The sequence below is a fragment of the Lagopus leucura genome, unplaced genomic scaffold (genome assembly GCF_019238085.1).
Source record: "Lagopus leucura isolate 7727_CA_CO unplaced genomic scaffold, USGS_WTPT01 Super-Scaffold_73, whole genome shotgun sequence".
Taxonomy (NCBI): domain Eukaryota; kingdom Metazoa; phylum Chordata; class Aves; order Galliformes; family Phasianidae; genus Lagopus; species Lagopus leucura.
In genome coordinates this window covers 33,421,657-33,446,929 of record NW_024962252.1, presented here as the reverse complement: position 1 = coordinate 33,446,929, position 25,273 = coordinate 33,421,657, and the positions used below count along the sequence as shown (strand labels likewise).

Here is a 25,273-nt window from a genome sequence, read left to right as displayed (position 1 = left end):
TTTTTGAGATGTGTTTTTGTCCTCATTAACATTTATTTATGCTACTGGTGTTAGCCAATTTACTGCTTAGAAATCATAGAATGGTTTGGATTGGAAGGGACCTTTAAAATCATCTAGTTCCAACTGCCCTGCTACAGGCAGGGACACCTCCCTCTAGACCATGTTGCTCAAAGCCCCATCCAGCCTGGCCTTGAATGTTTTCAGGGAAGGAGCATTCACAACCTCACTAGGGAACATGTTCCAGTGTCTCACCACCCTCACAGTAAAGAACTTCTTCCTGATACGTAGTCTAAGTCTATTTTCTTTCAGTTTAAAACAGTTTCCCCTTGATCAGACACTGCATGCCCTACTGTTACAGGACGAGACTGTATGTTTAATTTCTCCCTAATGAAGAGGAAGATTTCTTACATTGCCCCCCTAGAGATTAACAGAAGTTGAACCTGTATATTCCTACCAGCAGCAGTCTTAAGAAAACACCTTGACGTACTTTATTTAAAGGTATTAAGAAATCACAATTAAGGAATTAATTATGGTACTGTGAAAAGATCTTTTCTGAAGGTACTTACTCCTGAGTTTAGACAGTTATACTTCTGCTTCAGTTAGAAAGCTGCTTCTTTAAATAATACAGGTTTTGTGCAACGTAGTTTTTTGGTAATTTAGCATAATCACTGGTCGTGTTTTGAGTTTCCCTCTGTGTATCATTTATTATAAACACTGCAAAGTATTTATAAATAGTTTTTAAAACCAATTAGGTGGAATAGGAGGGGAAGAATACAACCCTTTTCAAAGCCCTGCAAAGAAATCTCAAAATGAAGTAACAGGCAAGTTACAAACCTAAAATGACTAAAGAGGCCATAAAAATATTCAACTGAACCATGATAGCACTAATGTAAGCAGCAGATCTCCAGGAAGTCCATTAGCACTTTATAATGATCTACTTCATGAAGATGAAAGGAATTTTGAAGATGATACACAACTAAACATTGTGTATACAAAACCTGATGCAAAGCAAATAAGTTTATAAGTCTTACAAACAAAATAAACTGTAAAAGAATACATATAGAAAAGACTATATTGTAATGCTGAAATTCATCTACTTATAGAACTAACTTAATGAAAAGTTGAGGAAATACTGGTGTTGCATATGTATTTTTTTTCTTCACCAAAACCACTATAAAGTGTAGTTATTTTAATAAATTTCAGATATGCTCAGATATCCCAATCTTACAAATACAACCACGAAGCTTGATTTGAATGGAACTTATTTTTTCAGTGGTGTGCAAGTTTTCGACTTGATTGCTTTGCAAAAACAAAGGTACTGCTAAACTGAGAAGAATGTTAATTAAAAAGAAAATGTAGTTGCCTAGAATCCTCATCAACTTTTAAATATTAATGAAGAACATTCATTGACATGAAGTCCTCTGAAGTAAAGCTGTAATTGGGAGGCTATAAAATTCATAATTCTTCTCGATTTAAGAGCAAAACTCTGTCATGTATTTTGAAAATGGTGTATTAAATTTGGAATTTGCATCTCAGTCTCCCACAAATCTACTATTAAGAAGTTGCAACAAAATGATAAACTTAATTTATTTTTGTTGTACTATTAAATAAAATAGTTAATTTGAATAGCCAATGAAGATCTCATTGCTAAGCTTGCATTACTTGAGGTAACAAGAAATTGAGTCTTGTTCAGGTAATTTGCTTCTTTCTATAAATTATATTTGAAAGAATACTCCTTAACGTAGGAAATGTCTGTGCGTTAGCTGAAGAGGCTGTAATAATAGAAGGAGATCTTCATAAGCTGGCTGCAGGACTATGATTACAGTGACTTTGTTCTTTTCAGTTTCTTACAATTAAAATAATAGTTAGCAAAAGTATTAGTAGCATCTTTTTGGGATTACTAATAGAAGCAGTGAAGGTAACAAAGTCTGTCGAAGAATGGAAATCATAATGAGTATCCTGAGCTGGAAGAGACCCACAGGGATCATCAAGTCCAACTGCTGGCACTACCCTACTAATCTCCTGGTGAAGAACCTTTTGCTAATCTTCGCTCTGGCCATCTACTCATGCAACTCCATGCTGTTCCCTCAGGTCCTGTGGCTGTCACAAGAGAGCAGAGCTCAGTGCTGCCCCCCTTCTTCCCTCCCCTGTGAGGAAGCCACGGGCTACAGTGAGCTGTGTGCAAGGTTTAGTACTTGGGCCGGAGGAATCCCAAACATATTTGTAGATTGGAAGGAGCAATCTTTGAGAGTAGCCCTGCAGAAGAGGACCTAGGGGTGCTGGTGGATGAAAAACTTAACATAACTGGTCTGGGCAATCTGGTCTAGTGTTAAATGTGGAGGTTGGCAGCCCTGCCTGAGGCAGAGGGGGGCTGGAGCTGCATGATGTTTGAGGTCCGTGAGCCATTCTATGATGATGAAAAGTAACTGAAAAGGTGCAGGGTTTATTAGCAAATTAATATCTTGAGGATCCTTTTTTTTTTTCTGTTGCAAAAGTAATATGTTCTTGAAATGCAGGATTGTACCTGTCTACAGCAGTTCTTTCTTGGCAATTTTTTTTTTTCATTCAGACTAGGAAAGCAAATACTACTTTTTTTTTTTATAATGGAATTTGCCTTTTGTGAGATTTAAACATACAACAGACTGTCAGAACTATAATCACCTACTAAGTAAAGTTTAATTTTTTTTTTAAACATCCCAAGTTTATTTGGGACTGTGCATACAAATTTTTATGTTCTTTCTGGAGATCTAAACAGTTAAAAAATGTAAGATGTGTATTTCCTCAGAATCAAAGAGAAGGTTGTTACTGAATTTTCTGTGTGGATGTGTAATTTCACTTAATTTAACAAAATTAATCATAAATAATTTTAAGGACCATCTGTTTCTTCAGCAGGTTCTTATGTATTGCAGGGTATTCTTTCATTCAAGTGATCATAGTTTACTACCTTAGATTTAAAGATATATATTCTACTGCTCTGACTTTTGCTGTTTTACTGATGCATGATTATTAATAATTATTTTACTGTATATTAGTTTTGGTCCCAGAGTTTTATGAAGAACAAGTGAAATACTTAAATAGCACATAGCTAAAGAGTTTGATTAATTTTAAGAGATGTTTTGTTTTCCTTACAGATACAAAATTTGATAAATAGAGGTGGTAACATCAGAATAAAAAATATGGAATAATACTAAATATATCTAGGCAGTTATCCCAAGTTTTGTTACCATGCATTGTTTCTTATGATTTCTACACACTTACGTGAAAAATTGAAGATGCGTGTGTTGTTTGTTTTTAACAGATTGGCCAACTTGCTTTTAAAGGCATGAAAAGACTGAACCGAATCCAATCTATAGTTTTTGAGACTGCCTACAACACAAATGAGAACATGCTAATCTGTGCACCCACTGGAGCTGGGAAGACTAACATTGCCATGCTGACAATTCTTCATGAAATTCGCCAGCATGTTCAGCATGGTGTTATCAAAAAGGATGAGTTCAAGGTAAGAATTTAATGAACCAAGTAACAGCTTTATAACTTGTAAGGTAAAACCCATTATATTTTTACACGGAATATGAAATTGGGAATTTTCAAGTATATTTTTCTTTTCCAGCTGGAAGATAAGGCTAATTTTAATTTACTTCATTACTGATAAAGCACTTCTTGTTTCTGTTCTAAAAATCTTATTATGCGAGTGAAAAGCTATGAAAATCCATTTAGCTTTGATGCAGAACCAATTTTGAAAGTGATGAGGCTGTATAAACAAAATCCATTGTCCTTTAAACAGCTGCACACTCCTCCAGCAAAGATAACTACTTTTCATATATCGCTATTAAGATTTTTCACTGTAAGTGCCCAGAATCATATTTCTCAATAAGTTGTGATTTGTAATAGTTGCCATGAAACAAACAACACTCTGGGGTTTGCTCATTTATCAAGCTAGTGTCCTTTTGGTTGCAGATTGTCTATGTTGCTCCTATGAAGGCTTTGGCAGCTGAAATGACAAATTACTTCAGCAAACGTCTTGAACCACTGGGTATTACTGTGAAAGAGCTGACTGGTGATATGCAGCTGTCAAAAGGTGAAATTCTGCGAACACAGGTATGCTTAATATTTCAAAATATTGTTCTTTGTATTTCTGTACTATTCATAGGTACACCAGTCTTCTTTTTTTATATTGTTGTGATTAGTGAAGCTGCTGAAATGTTACTACTGAGTCAAATTATATTGATTATGTTCTAAAATGTGACAGCGGAGAACGATTCAGAACAATTAAAACACTGTTGCAGTTGAAATATTTTAAGCACTATGCTCATCAAACTTTTGGGGTTCTCCCATTTAATTTTACAGCTATGCATTTCTGTATAAACTTTGAACAACACTATATCTGGTTTCCAGCTTGTGATTCTTAGTGGTGCCTATCTACCTGACAAAGATCTATGAACTATATGAATGCAGAATGGAAAAGTGCTATTTTCTATAGCTCTCCTAGCTTGCATTATTTCATAAAATCTCACCTCATTACTAAAACTATATTTAGATCAGAAAAGAAGAAAAAAAAATAGTAATTTCAGGCAATATTAAGAAATGTAGGTGGAAAATACTTATAAAGTTGAAATTTTTTAGCAGTGGAAATTTTACTGCAATTATTAATATATGCTAAGTATTAATTTAGAACACAGTTACTATGTAGCTTAAGTGTAAAAAGAGGCTGCTTCATAAGCTTTCCTGTTTTAATCCAAAATATCACTAATAATACAAATTTTAAGGGGAAGTAGTGAAATTGAATTTATGTTTAAAAATATTGAAAAAATGGAAAGGGGAGGACTGAATTTAAAATGATTTTTTTTGCTCCCACAAAGAGATCTCATTGCTTTGAAACTTATATTTTGAAATTTACATCTTCAAATACTGTTCGAAGAGTTCTATAGTTCCATACGTAGAAATAGGATAGATATGCTGTTCTGAAGTACAGTGTATTTTTAGTTCCTAAACTTTTTTTGAGAATTGAAATGGAAGTTAAATGGTCTCCAGAAAAGAAGAAATGCAAAAAGCATTGTTTTTTGTTACCTAGTAATCCTAGTAATGTAATCTAGTTCTTAGATTTTCCAAGGAAATATAGTTAAAGCATTTGTTAATTTTTATTTTTTTTTTAGCTTTTGTACCAATGATAGTTTTTCTTCTTTGATCTTCCAAACATTGAAAAGGTTAAAAAGAAAACTTTATGAAGATCAAAACTTCAAGGACTATGAAATACTTATTTTCTTGGTTTTGTTTATTTTTTTTATATCTAGTCAGCCTTTCTTTATGTTTAGTGAGAATTGTAGGAGATTCAGAGGAGACAAAACATCAGGCCAAGAGTTACTGATGTAGTTGCTATTCCTTTTCTTCAGGAGGCCAGCAGCAGGCTTTGTTTTATCCTAGTTTATTAAAACACACTAAAAATACATAACCTTATTATGTTAATTGAGGAAGGGGCACTGACTTGTACTGGACCTTGTTTGTTGCTTTTTGCATATACTGTTTTCTGTGAAAACTAATCAACTTTCTTTCATTAACTTTTGCACTCAACCCACCTCTTCCCACTGGGTCTCTTTTGGTGCTTTTTAGCCTGCATTTAATTGATTCTTGCTTCAAAACATTTTCAAAATTATTTTACTTACCAGCCACTCTAATGTATACATTTCTCAAATTTGCTGTTGCTTTTTAATGGTTTCAGAGTTGGTTTGCCAATCATTACCCTGCTTTTACTGTAATAGATCTTGTGCTTGTGTTTAGCGGTAAAGCATTTTTTCCTTAAGAATTAATCTATAACATGTGGATGTGTGCACATAATTTAAATTAACAGGGATAATATATATATATATATACATATATACTATACAGGATAAAAGAGCAGAGTAGAATCATCTAATGAAGTAGATGCAGGCATTTCACGTTGGATTGCTGTTTCAAAAGACTGCAAATGCTTTTTCTCGGAGACTGAGTGCCTGCTGTAATTCTTCCATGACTGTTGTTTTGTGCCCCTTCTGAGCAGTTATATTTTCAGTGTCTTTGTTTTCATAGTCAGGTGAATCAGATCAGTCACTGTGAAAGAAAGAAGAATGATGTGCTTGTCAGGTGTTAGTTAGAAGTAGTGCTTCAGTGACAATCCTGATAATTTTCTCCTTTATTTTCCATTCTTCATGCTTCATCCTTCATACTTTGCGTATTTAAACTTGTGTATTTTGTTAGTCATTAGTCACATCTGTTATGCTTATTCTGATAAGGAAAAAGTGTTTCATCTGACAAACCATTAACTGTCTCACTTCCCAGGACTTCATCCTTCATGAAGTCTGTCTTTATTACTTTATCTGCAAATAGTTAAAAAAAAAAAAAAAAGAAAGTTTATGGTAATGTGATGAGATTGTGAGATGATTCCTGCTTCTATATTTTTCCATATTGTGCTTTAAATAATCACTAATGGTCCTGTCATTCCAAAACATACTTCAGAATCCAAGCTTTTCGGAAAAGTTTTTATTTTTAAATTTCCTTAGAAATGAAAATGCCTTTAAAGAAATGAAGGTAATTGTTAATGCGTCAGGCAGTCTATTAGCCTGCTGTGTAGTGAAATGTTACTTGTGTACCTGTAAAATGAGGTAAATCTGAAATACCCCATTTTTTTCTTAATGATTTCATGCTAATTAAGTTTAAGAATTTATTGTGTTGTTTTAATGTTTGAAACGAAATAGATCCACAGTTCATTTACAGATACTTTTTGCATAAATGTTTCACTGAACCTGGGCATAGAAAATAAACTTATTACAAAAAAAAAATATATCCCTAGCTATTGTACTGTCTCTCCTAGAGAGTTTATTTGAAGAGTCTGTCTTAACTTACCTCGTGGTTAAATAAAGATATGTTAAATTTAACTGGTTAAAAGAGAATCTAGGAAAGTGTATTCCCTTGCAGTTGGTATTTTTTTCTGTCAGCTATTTCTCCATTCTAAGTATGTTTGTATATAGGCTTACTATTATCTAGAAATACCTGATGCTTAGGTATGGGTTCCATTACTACTGATAATAAGTGTACTTGACCTGTGATCTGTTGTTTGGTAAGCTGTTTTTGGTATGTTAGTGTTTAAATGGAAAATACTATACAGTAATAAATTGTCTTTAGCTGGGTAGCATTTGAGATAACAGAAAGTTATGCTGGTTTTTTGGGGGTTTAATTTTTTTGTTTGGGCTTTTTGAAGGCAGTGGATGATTTGGGTGATTGACCTTCTGGACTGTCAAGTGTGCACAGGTAGAGCTACTGTCTTTGCTTTATGCAATCAGGAAATCTTTTAACAACTTCAAAATCAGCTTTTGGGCTGCCGGATCAGCTACCTGTAATTTAGTGTTTACAACAAGCACACAAGTGATACTTATCTTCTCAAACTTTAGAGAATACAACCAGGATTGGAGTAGTGTGGATTTGTAATGCAATCACCAACTCTGAATGTGCTGCCCTTCACTGGCACAGAGTGTTGTCAGCAGATGATTAGTATGATGTCTTAACTTGTACAAATCAGTAGCAACAATTAGGGGTTTGTATGCTGGCCCAAACAATTTATAACTTTTTAACATAGCGGGCATCCAAAAACATGTAGAGGAGAATTTATTTTTATACATACATAACAGCATGAAACAAAAAATAAGATCCTTGACACGACGCAGTTTATAAAAAAATTATTCTACCTGTGCAAACCTTAATAATTAAAAAAATCAGCCTGTTAAAGGCTTTATTTTATTTTCTTTTTTAAAGAAAGCTATTTCACTATTCTAATGTATATTCAGTACCTCACCTTTATGCTAGTACATCAGCACTAAATCAGCAAGATATGATAGACAAAAAAGCTGGACATGAGCCAGCATTGTGCATTTGCAGCCCAGAAGGCCATGAGTATCCTGGACTGTGTCAAAAGAGGTGGCCAGCAGGGAGAGTGTCACTCTGTTCTGTCCTTCTAAAGCTCCACCTGAAGTACTGTGCCCAAGCCTGGGACTCCGAGTACAGGAAGGATGCAGAGCTGTTGGGGCAGGTCCAGAGGAGCACCATGATGGTGATCAGATGGCTGAAGCACCTCTCCTATGAAGAGAGGTTGAGGGAGTTGGGCTTGTTTAGCTTGAAGAAGGCTCTGGAGGGAGCTCACTGTGGCCTTCTAATACTCAAAGGGAGCTTACAAACAGGATAGGGACTGACTTTTTATATGGTCTGACAATGATATGAAAAGGGGGGATGGCTTTAAACTAAAAGAGGGGATATCTAGGTTAGATGTTACCAAGAATTGTTTTACTCAGAGCACGGTGAGGCACTGGCACAGGCTGCTCGGAGTCAGCCTGTTGTGAGCCTTGTTCACTACAGATATATCTTAAGACCAAATTATCTGTGCTTTCTGTGTTGCTAGAATTATGTGGTAGTTTATAAACAAATCTGGTCCGCCTTTAAAAGCAGGCTAATTTACCCAGCCTGTAAACCTCTCTCTATCTCTGTCCCTTGTTTTTGATATTCTTGGAGTTAAAGGGATTCAGAGAGCAGTAGAATCAGGAAAAGAAAATTTATTATATATATATTTATAAGAAAAATCATCCATTATAGCTTTAGAAGGGGGTACAGCTTCAATTTGCTAAGTACTGAACATGTTGAAGAGCATGAAAATGTAAACAATTTCCAAGATAGAATCACCAAGGTTGGAAAGACCTCCAAGATTATCTAGTCCAACTGTCCACCTACCACCAGTATTTCTCACTAAACCACATCCCTCAGTACAACATCTAAATGTTTAACACCTCCAGGGATGGTGATTCTACCACCTCCCTGAGTAGCCCGTTCCAGTTCCTAACATCCAATCTGAATCCCCCCTGGCACAACTTAAGGCCATTCAGTCCAGTCTCACTGCTGGTTACGTGGGAGAAGAGGCTGACTCACACAACAATAACCTCCTTTCGGGTAGTAGAGAGTGATAAGGTGACCCCTGAGCCTCCTCTTCTCCAGACTGAATAATCCCAGCGTGCCCTCAGCCACTCCTCATAAGCCTTGTGCTCCAAACTTCTCACCAGCTTTGTTGCCCTTCTCTGAACACACTTCAGGGTCTCGTGTTTCTTGCAGGGAGGGGTCCAAAACTGAACACAGTACTTGAGTGGCAGCCTCACCAGCGTTGAGTACAAAGGGATGATCAATTCCCTGTTCCTGCTGGCAACACTTTTTCGGATGCAGGCCAGGATGCCATTGGCCTTTTTGGCCACCTGGGCACACTGCTGGCTTATGTTCAGCTGAGCAACCACCAACACCCCCAGATCTGTTTCTTCTGCACAATTTTCCAGCCACTCCCCTGGGTTTGTTGTAGCCAAATTTCCTAGCAGCCCATAAATAAAACCATGGTGGAGGAAACATTCACACTGGTGCATGTAGGTGAGTCCTGAAGTAAGCTGTGGTCCGTGACGACCTGACATTCGTGCCAGCTGCTTGCAGGAATTGTGGCCCATGAAAAGGACCCATATTTGGAACAGTTTATGTAGGACTTAGTCTTTTAGAAGGAAACCCAAACTGTAATAGGTGAAAAGTGTGAGAAAGGAGTTACCAAGCATGTTGGGTACAGACCACAGTCCCTGTTCCATATCACCCTTCAATGTTCAAGGTGTGATGATGTGGAAGAGCTGGAATGAATGCTGAGCCTTGGAAGAAGGAGGAAGAGTGTTTTAGGGTGGGTTTTTTTTTTTTTTTTTTTTTGGTCTGTGTTTCTAACCATCTTATTCTATTTTTAACCAGCAATAAATCAAATTAATTTTCCCCAACTCAAATCTCTTTTGCCCGTGTCAGTAATTGGTAAGTGACCTCCCTGCCTTTATCTGAGCCTGTGAGCTTTTCCATCTTACGTTTTGCCATGTTGAGGGATGAGAGTGAGAGACTGGCCAGGTGAGAGTCTGGTAGCCAGCAGAGGTCAACTTAGCAATACCTTTGTCATCCTTTTATCTGCTTTTTAAATTAAGTGCATTTGTAGAAATTTTAATTCTGATAATTTAAATCCAAGACAAATGTTTTATTAGCCTGTTGCAGATCTCGTTCGGCTGTTTCTAACAAATTTTAGCTAGCTATTATACTAAAAATAAGAGTAGCTTAGAACAAAAGGTCGATTGTTATTGAAGGGCATGAGTAATTCAACAGTACTGATAAGTGTTTTTGAAAACAGCAGTGTTGCAAATGAAAAGAGAATTTGTGTAAGCTGCATTTGCATTGGCAAATACATTTGTCTGATTACTGAACAGAATGCTTTTCTTGAGGAGAGGAAATAGCCTGAAGGACTGAATGTATTTTGACATCTCAAAGATTAGCTGATTAATTGTACTTGTGATGGCAAGGCAGAAGTGAGAAGTGAAGCAGAGACCACAAAAGCATCAGAGCTGTATAGGGCATGCAGTTCTCAGAACAGCAAATGGCATCAGGACCTTTCAGTAATATGGATGATCACTGTGATAGATTCTGTCAGCTGATAGACTGTGATATTAAGTCACGAAGGCTTTATTCCCCGTTGGAATCTGATACTAATAAAATGGAATAATGCTTTTTTCTTAAGTTCTTATCTGTAATATAAAACTAATCAAGTCTGAAACTATTTGAAGCAAAGGAGGGCTATAAACTTGGTTTCTGTTTCATCTACAGCTTGCTTTTTCTGGTACTCCTTTTCTCATTTCCTGCACCTTAATAAGATATAGAGATGATTCTAGGTAAAAGCAGATAATAAACTGGATTTCTGCTGCTTTCTTTCCCACCTATGGAAATATAAATACAGTAAAAATGAACAAAGTTTATTATATTCTGTTGTGTCCATATATATATGATTTCCTTCTCATGCATATAGAAAGACCACTGCTAGAAACTGAATATTCATGTATATTAATTGATCCTGTGTTTATACTAAATATATAACCTCGGGATTCTCTACACTAGTTACACATTTACCGTATTTATTTATTTATTTTTTTAAAAAGTTACCGATTTCATATGCTTTTATGCTTAACCAGAAATTAGGACATCTTCGCATTAGGAAAAGAGGATAAATAATGAGAAAGTATTTGAAATTAAAGGACTTTTTTTTTTTTTCTTTCACTTAAGAATTGGCAAAAAAATTAGTGATGACAGAATTATCACTAAATCATGTTAGACGTGAAGGATTTCTTTTTGACTACTTGACCTATTTAATTCTGAAACCATATAAATAGATTGAATTGTGATAAATGTGATAAATCCAAGTAAGTAATATTTCAAATGTCCATTTTTTCCAGTAAAAAGGATTTTTGTGTAAAAGAGAAATGTTGTAAAACAGGTTTTATTGCTTTAAAGATTAGGGTTTTTTTAACGTACTCTTAGTCCATTTCATAGGTTTTTGTAGGAATTAAGTGCTGTGGAGGTAATCTTTCAGGGAGCAGTAAATGAGAAAATCAAATGTAGGCAAGTACTTTTGAGCTTGTCAAATGTTATCCCATTCATATTAATATAGTGTTTTGTGAAAACAACGTGAAGTACTTTTGCTTACATATTACCTAGCATATTCAGTCTCATGTACCTTCTTTTTACTTTGTCACTAATACCTTTCCATGTGCTCTATGTTTTGTCTGTCCTGAGGCATGTTAGGCAGTTACTCTGATGTTAGCCCTCTGTAAGGGGCCGTAGTTTCTAATTGAATGCCCTTTTCCTTTCCTTCCCCTTCCCCTTCCCCTTCCCCTTCCCCTTCCCCTTCCCCTTCCCCTTCCCCTTCCCCTTCCCCTTCCCCTTCCCCTTCCCCTTCCCCTTCCCCTTCCCCTTCTCCTTCCCCTTCCCCTTCCCCTTCCCCTTCCCCTTCCCCTTCCCCTTTCCCTTTCCCTTCCCCTTCCCCTTCCCCTTCCCTTTTTATTTTTATTTTTATTTTTATTTTTTTCTTGAAGTTATAGAAAACACTTGTATTACCAGTGTGTTTTCTTGGAATACAGCAGCTCTTTCCTGTTGAAATGTTGGATGTTTTAGATATTGTAAATTCTGCAAATCTTTTTTTTTATGTGGAATGGGATAAATGAGGTGGCCATCAGAAGTGATCCAGAGATTATAAAGCTCACAGATTCAGAAAAACTCTTCTCTTTTTAAGTTGTTTGTTTCAAAAGAGTTGAATCTAGTTAATATTCCCTCTTCCTGTATGACTAGAATGAAAAGTGGTGCTTAATTCAATGCGCACCCATGGCTTCAGGAGCAGAATATCTTTTGATCAGCATTTGGACTGGGAGATAAAACTTTTCAGAGGACATCAAAATCTAATACAAAAAAAAAAAAAAAAAAAGGAAAGAGGAAGCGACTAGTCTCTCTTTTCTCAAAAGTTTCAGAATTTTTCTCAGTAGTGGAACTGTGCTAAAAGCAGATTTCCTTTCCTCTGAATTGTTAAATTATGCTCTTTTCAAAATGAGTCTACCTTCATGAAGCGAAAAAAATCACTTGAGTGATGATGAGTAACATGAGTAAAATATGCCAAAAGATCTAGAAGAAAAAAATAAATGTGAATTGCTGACTCATGTTTAGCAAGAACAAATGATGAATTCCATACTTGATATGGTGCAATTCAGCATGTACATACAGATGAAGGAAAAAGTGGCTGGAGTACAGCCCAGTAGAAAGAAATCTGGAGCTTTTGGTTGATGGAAAGCTCAATACAAGTCAACAATGTGCCCTGACAGCCAAGAGAAACAGCAGTATGTTGGGGTGCATTAATCAGAGTATAGCTAATTGGTTAAAATAAATGATTGTCCAACTGGTACTTAGCATTGGTGCGGACAAGAAATATGTAAAAATATTAGAATACGTCCAAGGGAGGTTAAGAAAGATGGTGAAAGGGCTAAATGGCATGACTTGAGAGGAGCAGCCAAAGATGCTTGGTTTGTTTAGCTTGGAGAAGAGGGGATTTGCTGCTTTTTACAACGTCCTTCTGAAGGGGAGTGGAGAGTAAAATAGATACTGGTCTCCCTCCTAAACATTCTTAGAATGTAAGGGAATAGCTTAAACGTGCCTGAAGGGGGGTTTGGAAATTAGGAAAAAGCTCTTCACTATGAGATGTCAAAGCACTGCAACAAGCTTCCCAGGGAACTGATTGTGGCCCCAAGCCTTGTTGAGGAAGCATTTGGACAAAGCTTCTTGGTAGGTGGTATAATTCTTATGTTGACCTGCACGGAGCAGGAGAAAATTAGACCATCATGGGTGCCTTCTAACTCAGGATGTTCTGTGTTTCTATGACTCAGGAAACACTGAAATCTTTATTCAGTATGATTTCCATGTTCCAAAGTCATCTCCATCCTCCCACTGTCTTTCTTTATTGATTATTTTCTTTATTACAGAAGACTTCACAGTGCTGTGCTTTAACCCTGTCAGACATCTCAGCACCACACAGCTGCTAGCTCAGACTCCCCAAGTGTAGTGGCGGAGAGAATAAGAAAGATACAAGATTAAGAACTCATAGGTGGAGATAAAGACAGATTGTAGGTAAAGCAAAAGCTGTGCACAAGCAAAGCAAAATGGGGAATTCAGTTGTTACTTCCCATCAGCAGGCAGATGCGCAGCCAACTCCATGAAAGCAGGGCTCACCATAAGTCACTGCTTCTTGGGAAGATGCCAACACATCATACATTGCATTCTTTCTCCTTCTTTCCGCCAGTTTTATTGCTGAGCATGACATCGTATGATATGGAATATCCTTTTTTTTTTGTCAGTCTCGGTCCACTGTTCTGGCTACGTCCCCTTTCAGCTCCCTGTTCCACTCCAGATCCTTGCTGGCAGGGCAGCACGAGGAGCTGAAATGCCCTTGGCTTTGTGCAAGAATTGCTCTATAATTGTAATGCCTTACCGCTACTGTTTTCATCAAAAATCCAAAACACAGCCTCATATGTGCATCTATGAAAAAAACTAATCTTAACCCAGCCAGAACTGTATCAGCACGCTACCTTCAGGATAAATTGTATGTTAAGATCACTATCCAAGGTATCTTTGAGGTATTAAGGCTTGATGGAGTTCCACAGACTGTTGTATATCTTCTCTCTTTTTTAACTTTTTCTGTAAATGCCAAATATATTTTTATTAGTATCTAGTTTCAGAAGCAATATTTAAAATATGAAGAGATGTGTCTTTGTATACATGCCAATAGCTACTGTATTTTGTGTAAAGATTTGAAATACTATTTTTCAGGGTTCTGATCTTGTCTGTTCCTTTACCAGCAAGCAGTTGCGCTCACAGTTTATAGCAGTGTGATGATCAGTGACATCCAGGTCTTTAGCTGAGTAGAGTTCCATCTCAGATGTTGAAGTTAGAAAGTAGAGATCCAAACAGTTTTTGCAGGGCAAGCAAGGGAAAGGGTGGGGAAAAAAAAGAGGAAAAAAAAAAGTGCTTTTTTTTTTAAAGAACATTAAGAGGTCCGGAATAGGTAATAGGAAATAGGAAATGAAGAAAAAAACTGAATTAGGTAAAACCTTCCTTTGCTTCGTAAATCAATGGGATCTGAAGGTGGAGAAAAGAACTAAATCAAGCATTCCTCCTACCCAGCTGTGCAGACTTCCATAGTATCACCCCAGGAACACTTAGATTTTCAATTTCATTGCATTAGTTGACCCTTGAAAGATAAGGAGGTTTTTCTATGAGTGTCAGTTTTGTGGCATTTTCCCACAGATTTCTCCTTTCCTTACCTCAACTTCAGGAAATAGTAAAAATAGGTTAAAAAGGGCTAATGTTAAAAAACAGAAAGGCATTTTGGGATATGTGATGTACAGAGCAGAGCCAAACTTCTTTCTTTGAATTTTTTAGCTCTCAGAAATATTCTAATTTTGTGACTCCACATGTAGGAATCCTGATTACCTCCAAGAATTAAAATGATTTAAAAATTGAATTTTGCTTATTTTTTGAATAACTTTTCAGTGAATTCAGTTGATAAGCTTCTTGTTAGTTGAATTGTTGTCTGCAATCAAAGAAATGAAATGTCTTTCATTTCTGTCTCTCGGACTGTTCCAGTGTTTTGATGTTACCGTTCTGTGCCTTCAGCATTGTACTCATTTTCTTTTTTGGCATCAGTCTTCCAATATACTAGTGGAATTGTTGGAAGCCATTCTGATTTACTGCTGTCCCATTAGTATATGTGCCTATGACAGCTAAGATTTTGCCAGAGGGGAAAAAGTACTTATATGTGATCAAATGGTAGCAGTTTGGATAAAAAATGGTAGTCATTTATAAGGAACTGTAGATGCTGCCTATGACCTAAATTAATTTCTAGATTTATGACAGAATCCATCTTGATTTTACTGAAATCAAGCTTCCATGCTTTAGAAATTAGAATCACTACTCTGAAACATTCATTTAAATTTTATTTGAAATAATTTATTTTTTCAAGCAGACACATATAGTGGCTTATTATACTACATGCCTAGTTGCCCACTGTTATTGCATAATCTGTAGTATTTTACTACAGACTTTGAGTAATCTGCTTTGCATTTAATAATCACACATCACATACTCTGATAAAATGTGTAATGTGCAACTGACTGGCAGCATCTTTTGGTATGACTCACTTGTCTGAAATCTGTATTTGGATTGGACTAGAAAGGGGGAGTTTTAACAGAAAAAAATGTAGTAGAAATGGTCCCAAATAATTACAGTAATTTTGAACAAGATAAAATACTTTCTGTGTTCTGTAGTAGAAGTATATGGGTTTTTATATGTAATTGCATTCTTCACTGTGTTTGCATTTTTATTAGAAGTAATTGTGTTTGTACCTGACTTAGTTCTGTTTTCTGCTAGTTTTTGGAAACTGCTTAGGAACAAAAGTTTTGGGTAGTGTTTTTTCTTGGTTTTCCCCCTCTCTCCCTCTTTTTTTTTTTTTTTTTTTAATAATAAATTTATATAACCTTTCAGTATTATACTTGAACACATATGTGAAAATATAAAATTTTCAATTTGGATAAAGCCCTTGCTATACCTCCAGTGCACACGTTTTTTCATTTACTTTAAGCTTTATCAGAATAAATTCATTTTAAAAGTATCTGTACTTGAAGCAGTTGCATTAATCACTGTCTCTGCAGAGGCTTGATATTGCAGTGAAACTTAAAAAGTAGTAGTGTACAAATACAAGAAAAATAATTGTGTTTTGGATACATCATTGATCCAGGCTGTAACTGAATGTGTTGAGAGGAATGCTGTTGCTCTTTGGTTATATGGCTAAGACCAACAGTGTCACCTGCAGGTGAATCAAGTAGATTTCTTAATTTTTTCAAGTGGAAATCTGAGCCACGGTTAGTGAAAATAGGAGGATCTGGCTGAGTAACTTTCAAATTAATATTTTAAATCAATTTTACTGCTTACTCTTCTTATGAAATTATTTGCAAATATGTAATGATTGCTTCAAATTAATTTCTTCAGTAAGTGCTTACTGGAAAAAAAAAAAACCTTGAAATTATTCTTTAGTATGTATGAAAGATCTTTATTCACAATATTCTACCTATTTACCAATAAAAATCAAACAGTGCTGGAAATGTGAAGGTTTTATGATGTTCAAATCTGTTTACTGCTTTTATGTGGGTGAAAATTAACTGTTTATTGATTTAATCTCTGGGTAGAATTTCACTGAAATGAATCACATGAAATGTCTGAAGTATTATATTTAGATAAAAAGTCAAATTAATAAAGAAAATCTTTGATATTGCTAATATCTGCTGTATTTAACAGATACAGTAATCTAAGATAATGTACAAATTAGTATTTTAGTACAATAATGTACAAACTGTATTTATGTTGAGAGGAATGCTGTTCTTCAGTCATTGAGGTTTCACTGTCTTTGTCTCTCTGTTGCTAGATTTGTGGTTAATATAAAAAAAAAAAATCAGGTCATATTACTTGACTTTCTAGACTAGAACTGACAAAACTGACATAATAGTGAAGAATTTTAGTTGTCTTATTTCACTAGGGTGATCGTCCAGAGGCTAGTGAACTGCATGTCAGTTGCAAGGGACTAGTAGTGTTTTAAGCTACGTGGTGAATAATGCTGATGTTGTCAGAAAGGCTTCGGCATTATGCAGGTGCCTGATGAGAGAAGAAGTAAGCCCAGTTGGAGTTGCAAATTACCCTCTCAGTTCTTGAATCACAGAATCACCAAGGTTGAAAAAGACCTCTAAGATCACTCAGTCCAACCACCATGTTCCTCACTGCAACATCTAAATGTTTTTTTTTTTAACACCTCCAGGGATGGTGACTCCATCACCTCCTTGGGCAGCTTGTGCCAGTTTCTGACCACGCTCTCGGAGAATTATTTCCTAATGTCCACCCTGAATCTCCCCTGGTGCAACTCAAGGCCATTCCCTCTTGTTCTGTCACTAGTTACGCAGAAGAAGAGGCTGATTCCCACCTTGCCACAGCCTTTTTTCAGGTAGTTGTGGAAAGTGATAAGCTCTACACTGAGCCTCCTCTTCTCCAAACTGAACAATGCCAGTGCCCTCAGCTGCTCCAGACCCTTCACCAGCTTTGTTGCCCTTCCTCGGACACCCTCCAGGATCTCGATGTGTTTCTTGCAGGGAGGGCTCCAAAACTTAAAACAGTCATCGAGATGCAGCCTCACCAGGGCTGAGTGCAGAGGGACAATCGCTTCCCTTCTCCGGCTGGCAACTGTATTTCTGATACAAGACAGGATGCCACTTGGCTTTTTGGCCACCTGTGCCACACTACTTGCTCATGTTCAGCTAAGCATCAACAGTACCCTCAGGTCCATTTCTTTCACACAATCTTCCAGCTACTCTGCCCCAAGTTTGGGACCTGGTGTTGTCATGTTGCAGAAGAAAGCTTGTCATCTTCTCTGATCTGCCACTGAAAGTTCTAGCCTTCAGCTTAAGTAAGCTTCACTATGTAGTAATCAGAGTTGATGATTTGTCTGGATTCCAGGAAATCCAGAAAGATTACCCTTTTCCTATCCCAAGAGATAGGGCACATGACATTACCTGATGAGGGCTGTGTCTGGAACTTTTTCTTTAAAGAAGATTTCATGTCACCACTCAGTGAACTGCTGTTTTGCCTCTGACTTCATGTCTCGTTACCAGTAATGATGCAGTCCAGGAAATGGTCACCTTCAGTCTCACATTGGCTCAATACGTCCTGACAGACTTGCATATAGTGGTCTTTCTATTCCTGTGTGAACATTTGTGGGACTCACTTGGTGCTAACTTTGCAATATTTTAATGTTGTCACCATTGTTTCTGAAGCCAATATTCAACTCTGTACACCGTTCCCTTGTCATAATACACTGATTTACATGGATGAACTGATTGAGATAGTCTTCATTTGGTGATGTGACAGCTATGCATGATTGTCTAGAATGTGGCTCATCTTTCACATTGCTGATGTCATCCACTGCTGAAGCACACCACCCATTGCAAAATTGTACTTACGTCCACTGTTTGGTCTCCATAACTGTTTAGCAAGCATTGATGGATGTCAGTGGGTGCAGTTTTTCCACATGAAGGAATTCGGTAGCCCACCTTTACTTCCACGACAAGTGCTGTTTTGTCAGACTGCCCCTCTGCTGCCATCTGTCACAGATGTGATGGAATATTGGCAGGAAGGTTCAACCTCTACTGCCACACCACCAACATCTGCCTCTGACATTGTAAGACAATATAATAAAATAGGAGGCATTATTTTTGGAGCAGGCCTCATAAATATATCAAGTCATTGGTGATAAGTGGTTGCCTTACATACAATTCAGAAATCTTTTAAGCCTGTTTCTTGAGTCTTCATGGTTTTGGTTTGTTCAGATTTTAGAATGTATTTGCCATTTAAGAAAATACTTTAGACTGTGTCAGCCATAAACCTTTGTGTCAAAGAGATAGTGCTAAGCACAAGATTTCTTCCATTTCTTTGATCTTGTTTTAGTACATTTAAAGCAGTCTGTCTTATTTTCCAAGTTGTTTTCACTTTTGTGTCTCTTAAAATAGGCATCTTTAATGTTATATTCATTTGGTAACCTTGGTGTATGGTGGGGGCTGAGAGTGGGGAGAAGAGAGTTCCTAATCTAGTTAAACATTTCAAAGGCTCTTTATTTAGTCGTGTAATGGTATTTAAAATGATTGTAACTGTAGTAAGTTCATGTTTTTCTGATGCAGCACAATTCTCAAGATTTTACAACTGTAATCTTTTCCACAAAACATCATCTTTGCTTAATGTGCTTCAGAAAGTGTGATATTTTTAAGGACGTTATGCACATGGTTGCTGACCTGTTACAGTAACCAACAAAATTAACTCATGGGGAAAACTGCTCAAATAGCATGTTACTGCAATTTTTTTTACACTCTTTTGTAAATAACAATGAGGATATTATACTGCTTAATATAATGCATCAGTGTTTTATGTCTAGATAGAAAACTGAAAGGTTTTCAGACTTTAGGAGTGTCTAGCAGTCTGTGAACTTATTAATGCGTTTTGATATCTCCAGTTTCAAGAGCATATCAATGAGCAGGAAGTCAAGGAAAAGTGACAGGAGGCTTGCAAGACCAAACATAAAAGTAAAAAGTAAACATCTAAAGAGTGGATGTACAGGCAGGTGACCTAGAAGGAATGTAGTGTCTGTTAGAGCATGAAGGGACAGGGTTAGGTAAGCCAAAGCCTGTATGGCAAGGAATCAGCTTCAAGGTTAAGGTCAACAAGGGAGGCTTATTTAAGTATATTAACAGCAGCAAAAGGAAGAAGGGAAAACATGGGTCCACTGCTAGAATGATAAAGATTATGTAAAAGGTTGAGGTACTTAATGACTTCTCTGCTTCGGACTTTATTTTTAGGGCTGGCATTCAGCAATCCCTAGTCACTGAAAACAATAGGAAAGTCTGGGAAAAAAAAACAACAGTTGTTGGAAGAGAGTTAGATTAGGGAATGTGCAAGCCTGAAAGGAGTGTAGTAGTGAGATGGAGGTCAGCCTCTTTTCTCAGAAAATCAGTGACAGGACATGAGGTAATGGCTCTATGTTGCACCAGTGAAGTTTCAGGTTGGATATTAGGAAAATTTCTACTCTTTCGAGTGGTGAGATATTGGAATAGAATGCCAGGGGAGGTGGTGGAGTTACTATCCCTGGAGGTATTGAATAAGTTTATCGATGTGGCACTGAGGTATGTGAGTAGTGGGTTTAGTGGTGTTGGGTTGGTGGTTGGACTGGATGATCTTAGAGGTTCTTTTCAACCTTAATGATTTTATTATTCCGTATAGTTTTTCTCATTTCATGATGAAAGTACTGGAACAGGCTGCCCAGAGAGGTTGTGGATGCCCCGTCTCTGGAGGTGTTCAAGGCCAGACTGGATGGGGCCCTGGGCAGCCTGGTCTAGCATTAAATAGGGAGGTTGGTGGCCCTGCATGTGGCAGGGGGTAAATACATTTCAGAGTTTTTTTTTGCAAGTGATGGAAGACCAATAAGCAGTATTCTTTTAATATTTTGTCTGAAAAATGAAGACTGGAAAACATTAAAAAGCAATGTCTAAATGTTAAATTCTAATGTGTAATGAATCTCATTAAGTAAAAAAGAAGAATGTCTCTACAACTGTTCATAAAATATAAGCAAAGAATCTGAAGCTGAAGTGCTTCATGATATGGACTAATTACTTAACTGTATATAAATAATTATATTAATGAGTTGATTAAAAATACCAAATAAAATATTATTGTGGGGTGTTGACTCTTGAGCTTTTTAGGCATTGAGAATGCCAGTAAAACGTGCAGGGAACTGCTAGCAGAAATGTATTTTTCAGTAGTATTTATAATTAATATTTTATCTATGAAGGACTTGGAAGAATGATTTACTTCTGTTGATTGTAATGGTCTTGTAAATAAAAAGGTTTTGTGTAAAAGGAATCCATGTCTATAAAACTGCTAACTGCTTTGCAGCTCCAGATACTTTTTTAAGCACTGTAAATTTCACAGGATAAAAAAGCAGTCTTTTATAGTTAATGCAAATGATGCATTAAGTTAGACCCTTCTCCCAGAGTACAATTTAAAGGTACTCAGAAGTCCAATTATCTTTGATTTAGCTGTAAAAATTGCAGAATAACAGCTGTGCCTGCTGAGTGAATATTCCTCTGAAAAAAGATAGCTTATCTGAGTAGATTTGAGGACAGGTTGCTGAGGGAATGTCTGACTCCTTTGGCTCTTTTTCAAATTTTACAGCTTCTGGTCAGTTGAAAATGCAAGTAAATTATAAAACAGCATCAAAGCAATTTAGAATTTATATCTTCTGAATTGTCATTTTGCATATTAGTGTGTGTTTTGGGTTGTTTATTATTTATTGTGACTATGTTGAGGAAAAAAAAAACCGAAAAAACACTTTAGATTTCAAAATAATAGTTACAAGTGCTACAGATTATCTTGCTATATTTTACTCCCATCTAAAAGTATAGATTTTTCTATACTGCATTACAAGAAATACACTGTAATTTTCCATAGAATTAAAGCATACTTAATACTACTTGGGAGTATATTATTGTATATATATTACGTGAAGTATATATGAATAATTTAACATGCTAGCCATATAGAGTATAATTAAAATGTATTGTATTTAAAATAAATTGAACACAGATTTCTTCTCTTCCTACTGTGGATAATTTTTAAGTAATAAAGAAATTAAAGGTAATAATTATTGTAAAAAAGTTATTCTCAAATTCATGTATCCACATTTAGTAGTGAGATATGCAGGACCATTTTGATGAGCCTTAAAAGTATGCCTGTACAAATACATTGGAAAAACTGATAGCTGGGGTAGTCTTTTATCTTTGTCATCATAAAAAAGGCAACACCATTATTAAGTTGCTGGAGAACATCAGTGTATTTTCAAAATATGTTCTTGCTTGTAGTTATCCAGTAAACAAAGTATTAACATTAGCCCAAATATGCTCTAGTAGTATTTAAAAACATGGCTGTAGAGTATATTTCTGTATGTTTTGTTGATATTTTACTGTCCCTGTTCTGTATGAAAGAGGCTGAGGGAAAAGAAAATGCAAAATAACATGGAGAGGGCTTGAAATCAAGCAGGCTGGAAGTAGTGTCTCTAGAGATAGACATTTGCTGTGAGTTGTCAGATCTGATTAAGGGAGGTATTGGCATCAATCAGACCTGACAGTAGTGTATCAGAGGTTAGTATAACTATAATCAGTGAGCTGATTAACGGGAAAGAAGGAAAAAAAGGGTAATGTTTTGGATCAAACTCCTTTAAAACATTTAGATCATTATTTAAACCTGAAAGTTGAGTGGCTAATTAAGTTTGTTATAATATAAGAAATACATTTCACGAAGTGTGCTAGCTGTTCTTCCTCATTTGTAACTGTGGTAGTTAAAGTCAGATTTGTACTGACACTAAAAAGATGGGTTTTATCCTAGAAAAAAAAATGTAAGTGGCAGATGCTCTCATCAGATTACTTCTCAGTAACAATTATTGGGATCCTAATATGTATTGTTTTCCATAGTTTCTTTTCAGTTTAATTTAACAACTTGATGTGTATAGTTTTATACTCTTTCAGTGACAACACAGAAAACTAAAATGCCTTCACAACAACAAAAAGGAATTCCTCTGATTTGTCACCCTCATTTGTTAGATTGGATTTAATTCCATTTTGGTTTGCATCTATGAAAGTCCATTTTACTGAAGTTTAAAAGTTGTGCTAAACTTATAACTGAATATTGCAATCAGTGAAACATCTGGAAGTGAGCTGGAAGTAAAACATTTTAGATCTTCTAAACCTGGGTGTGTGTCTTTAACTCTTTTTGTAATTAACTATACTAGAAATAAAATATTAATAAAAAAATCAGTTCAGCAGCATTTGAGGTGTGATAAGTATCTTGCTCTGATAAGTAGGTGTTCAGATGGATAGTCAAACCATTCATTCCCTTTTCATTGCATGGGCACAACTGGCTCTTTAAAGGATCAAACTCAGTTGTAATTGTATGAGTTCCTAGGATTAAGGTATAAAATAAAACAAGCTAAACAAAGTTATGTTTCTTCAGTTAGAAATTAGTTTGCCTTTCTAATGAGTTCTAAGTGACTGTTTAAAATTTTCATTGTTCTATTGTTGATCTCTAGATTTGTTGTTGATTGCAAATGTTAGCTTTGATGGCTTTCAAAATTGCTGCTGTTACGCATCAATGTAACCCACTGCATTGAATCTTTCTGACATGAAAAGCTCAATCTTCTTTGCAGATATCTTTTGTAACTATAGTCTTCCTACTGAATGTTTTTAAGATGTCCATACTAGATAAATGTAATTCTGTATTGCTATTACTTTAGAGCATATTAAATTTTGATGTAGCATCATCTATTCGCGCTGCCGATCTGTGTATCTTTGTTGTGTAAGAAACCTGTTTTACTGGAGATACAATTCTGTTTTAACTATGTAAAATGCAGCATCAGGTGGTTGTCACTGAGTAATGAAAAGCAATTTATTTATATTCATTGTTTATTACTTTCTTCTTTCCTATCTCATTCTTATTTTGAATTGTTGCCCTTTGATTCACTTTCTATATGTTTATTCTGCTCCCTGCCTGAACTCCTTCTTTCATGAGGTTTTGTGAAATGTTTAAGTAAATCATGTAGTGGGAGCACAATAAAAAGTAGGATAAAAACAGAATTATGAAAGTGACTTGCAGACTGTTGCCCTTTTTGATAGTTTTGCCTCATAGAGCACCAATATGGTAGTGTCCCTCTTAGAGTCTGATATCAGATACCTAATATTAAAATGTGAAAACTCCAAAGTGTCACTGAAGGAAAATATTTCCAATGTATACAAAGCCCCAGCATGGCAGCTTTCAAGAGAGAATTGCAGATTATAATGCATTTCAGTGTGAGGCTGGTCTGAGTGGATGTGTGTAAGTCTATGTAGTTTTCTGCATCTCTGTGCATGAGTAACGCTCTTGCAGTGAACATCCTCCCATGGCCAAGAAAAAGCACCATGGTTAGTAGTTAGACCATGAATAGGGTACACTGTGTAGTATAACTATGCCCCTTGGCCAAAATGCTGTCAGAAGATGAGGAGTCCTGGCTGTGACTGAAGAGATCATGCTGTAGAATCAGCCACATAATCCTTTCATGTGCAGTAAGGGGAAATTATAGATGTATACAAAGGAGTGGGAGAAGAGAGAAAGCCAGTAGTGAATTAAAAATAATGAAGAAGCTAGATTAACTGAAGTTACAGAAGTGGGTTTTTGGGAGAGTGTCTTTGAATACTGACAAAAAAAACAGTAGTGACTAGACCAGAATTCTTTATTACTATCCATCTATGATGAATCACTGTGGTGGAAACAAACTTACTACAGACTCTAATGCAGAAGGAGGATGGTTCCCTACTTTTAGGTCCTTAGATGCTGAGCAGTGCTGTGGAAAGTCAAGAACATTTCAGTTTCTTAGCTTTTCATAGTGTCCCACTGTGAAAGGAGCTGGGAGGACAAAGAGCCTGGACAGCCAAAGGGATATTCCATAGCACGTGACATCATGAAAAAAAACAAAAAAAAAACAAAAAAAAAACAAAAAAAAAACAAAAAAAAAAACAACTTGTGAAATTGTGGAGAGTTGGCTGGGTTTGGACTCGCTGGGCATTGCTCAGTGAGTGGTGATTATTCACTTGAGCATCGCTTGTTTTGTAATATTTTATATATCTGTATCATATTATAAATATGATAATTATATACATATATAATCAACACTTTTAAAAAATATTATTCTTTTCTCTTGTAGTAAATAGCTTTTCTCTCAACCTACTGCTTTGTTTCTTTTTATTTTCTCCCCCATTCCACTGTGTGGGAGAGTGGTGAGTGAGTGTGTGGTGCTTTACTGCTTGCTGGGTTAAACTGCAACATTAATGCACTAGTATTTTTCTTTAACTATATAAACAAATGGAAGGAACTTCAAAATTGTTCACCATCCCAACATTATCCAGACAGTTTTGAGAAGTTTTCTGCATTCTCGTATTTGGAATGTTGTTTTGCTTCACTCATGTCATTTCAGTAAAAAAAAATCTCTTTAATCTACAAGAGATTAAATAATTTCTAGTCATGCCTAATTACTGCCTTCTACTCCTTCTGAAATGCATAACATGCATTGTCCAATGGAGATTATATCTTTCAGTGGTCTCCAGGCTGTATTTTAGCTGTTTTCAGTCTCTTTACCCCTGCTTAGTTTGGCTGTTGTGTCATAAATCAAATTTTTTTTAGTCTGTCAAAAAACGAGCAACTCCAGCATCATTGGTCATTG

At 36.1% G+C, this 25,273-nt stretch overlaps 1 protein-coding gene across 3 annotated transcripts in view; it reads left to right on the top strand.

The window, feature by feature from the left end:
* Positions 1-25,273, top strand: part of ASCC3 (activating signal cointegrator 1 complex subunit 3) — a 258,462-nt gene that overhangs the window by 60,027 nt on the left and 173,162 nt on the right. For all 3 annotated transcript variants that reach the window (XM_042886807.1, XM_042886816.1, XM_042886824.1), the window contains exons 9-10: positions 3,299-3,499; positions 3,958-4,098. In XM_042886807.1, the coding sequence (XP_042742741.1) occupies positions 3,299-3,499; positions 3,958-4,098 (342 nt within the window). The remainder of the gene's footprint in view (positions 1-3,298; positions 3,500-3,957; positions 4,099-25,273) is intronic.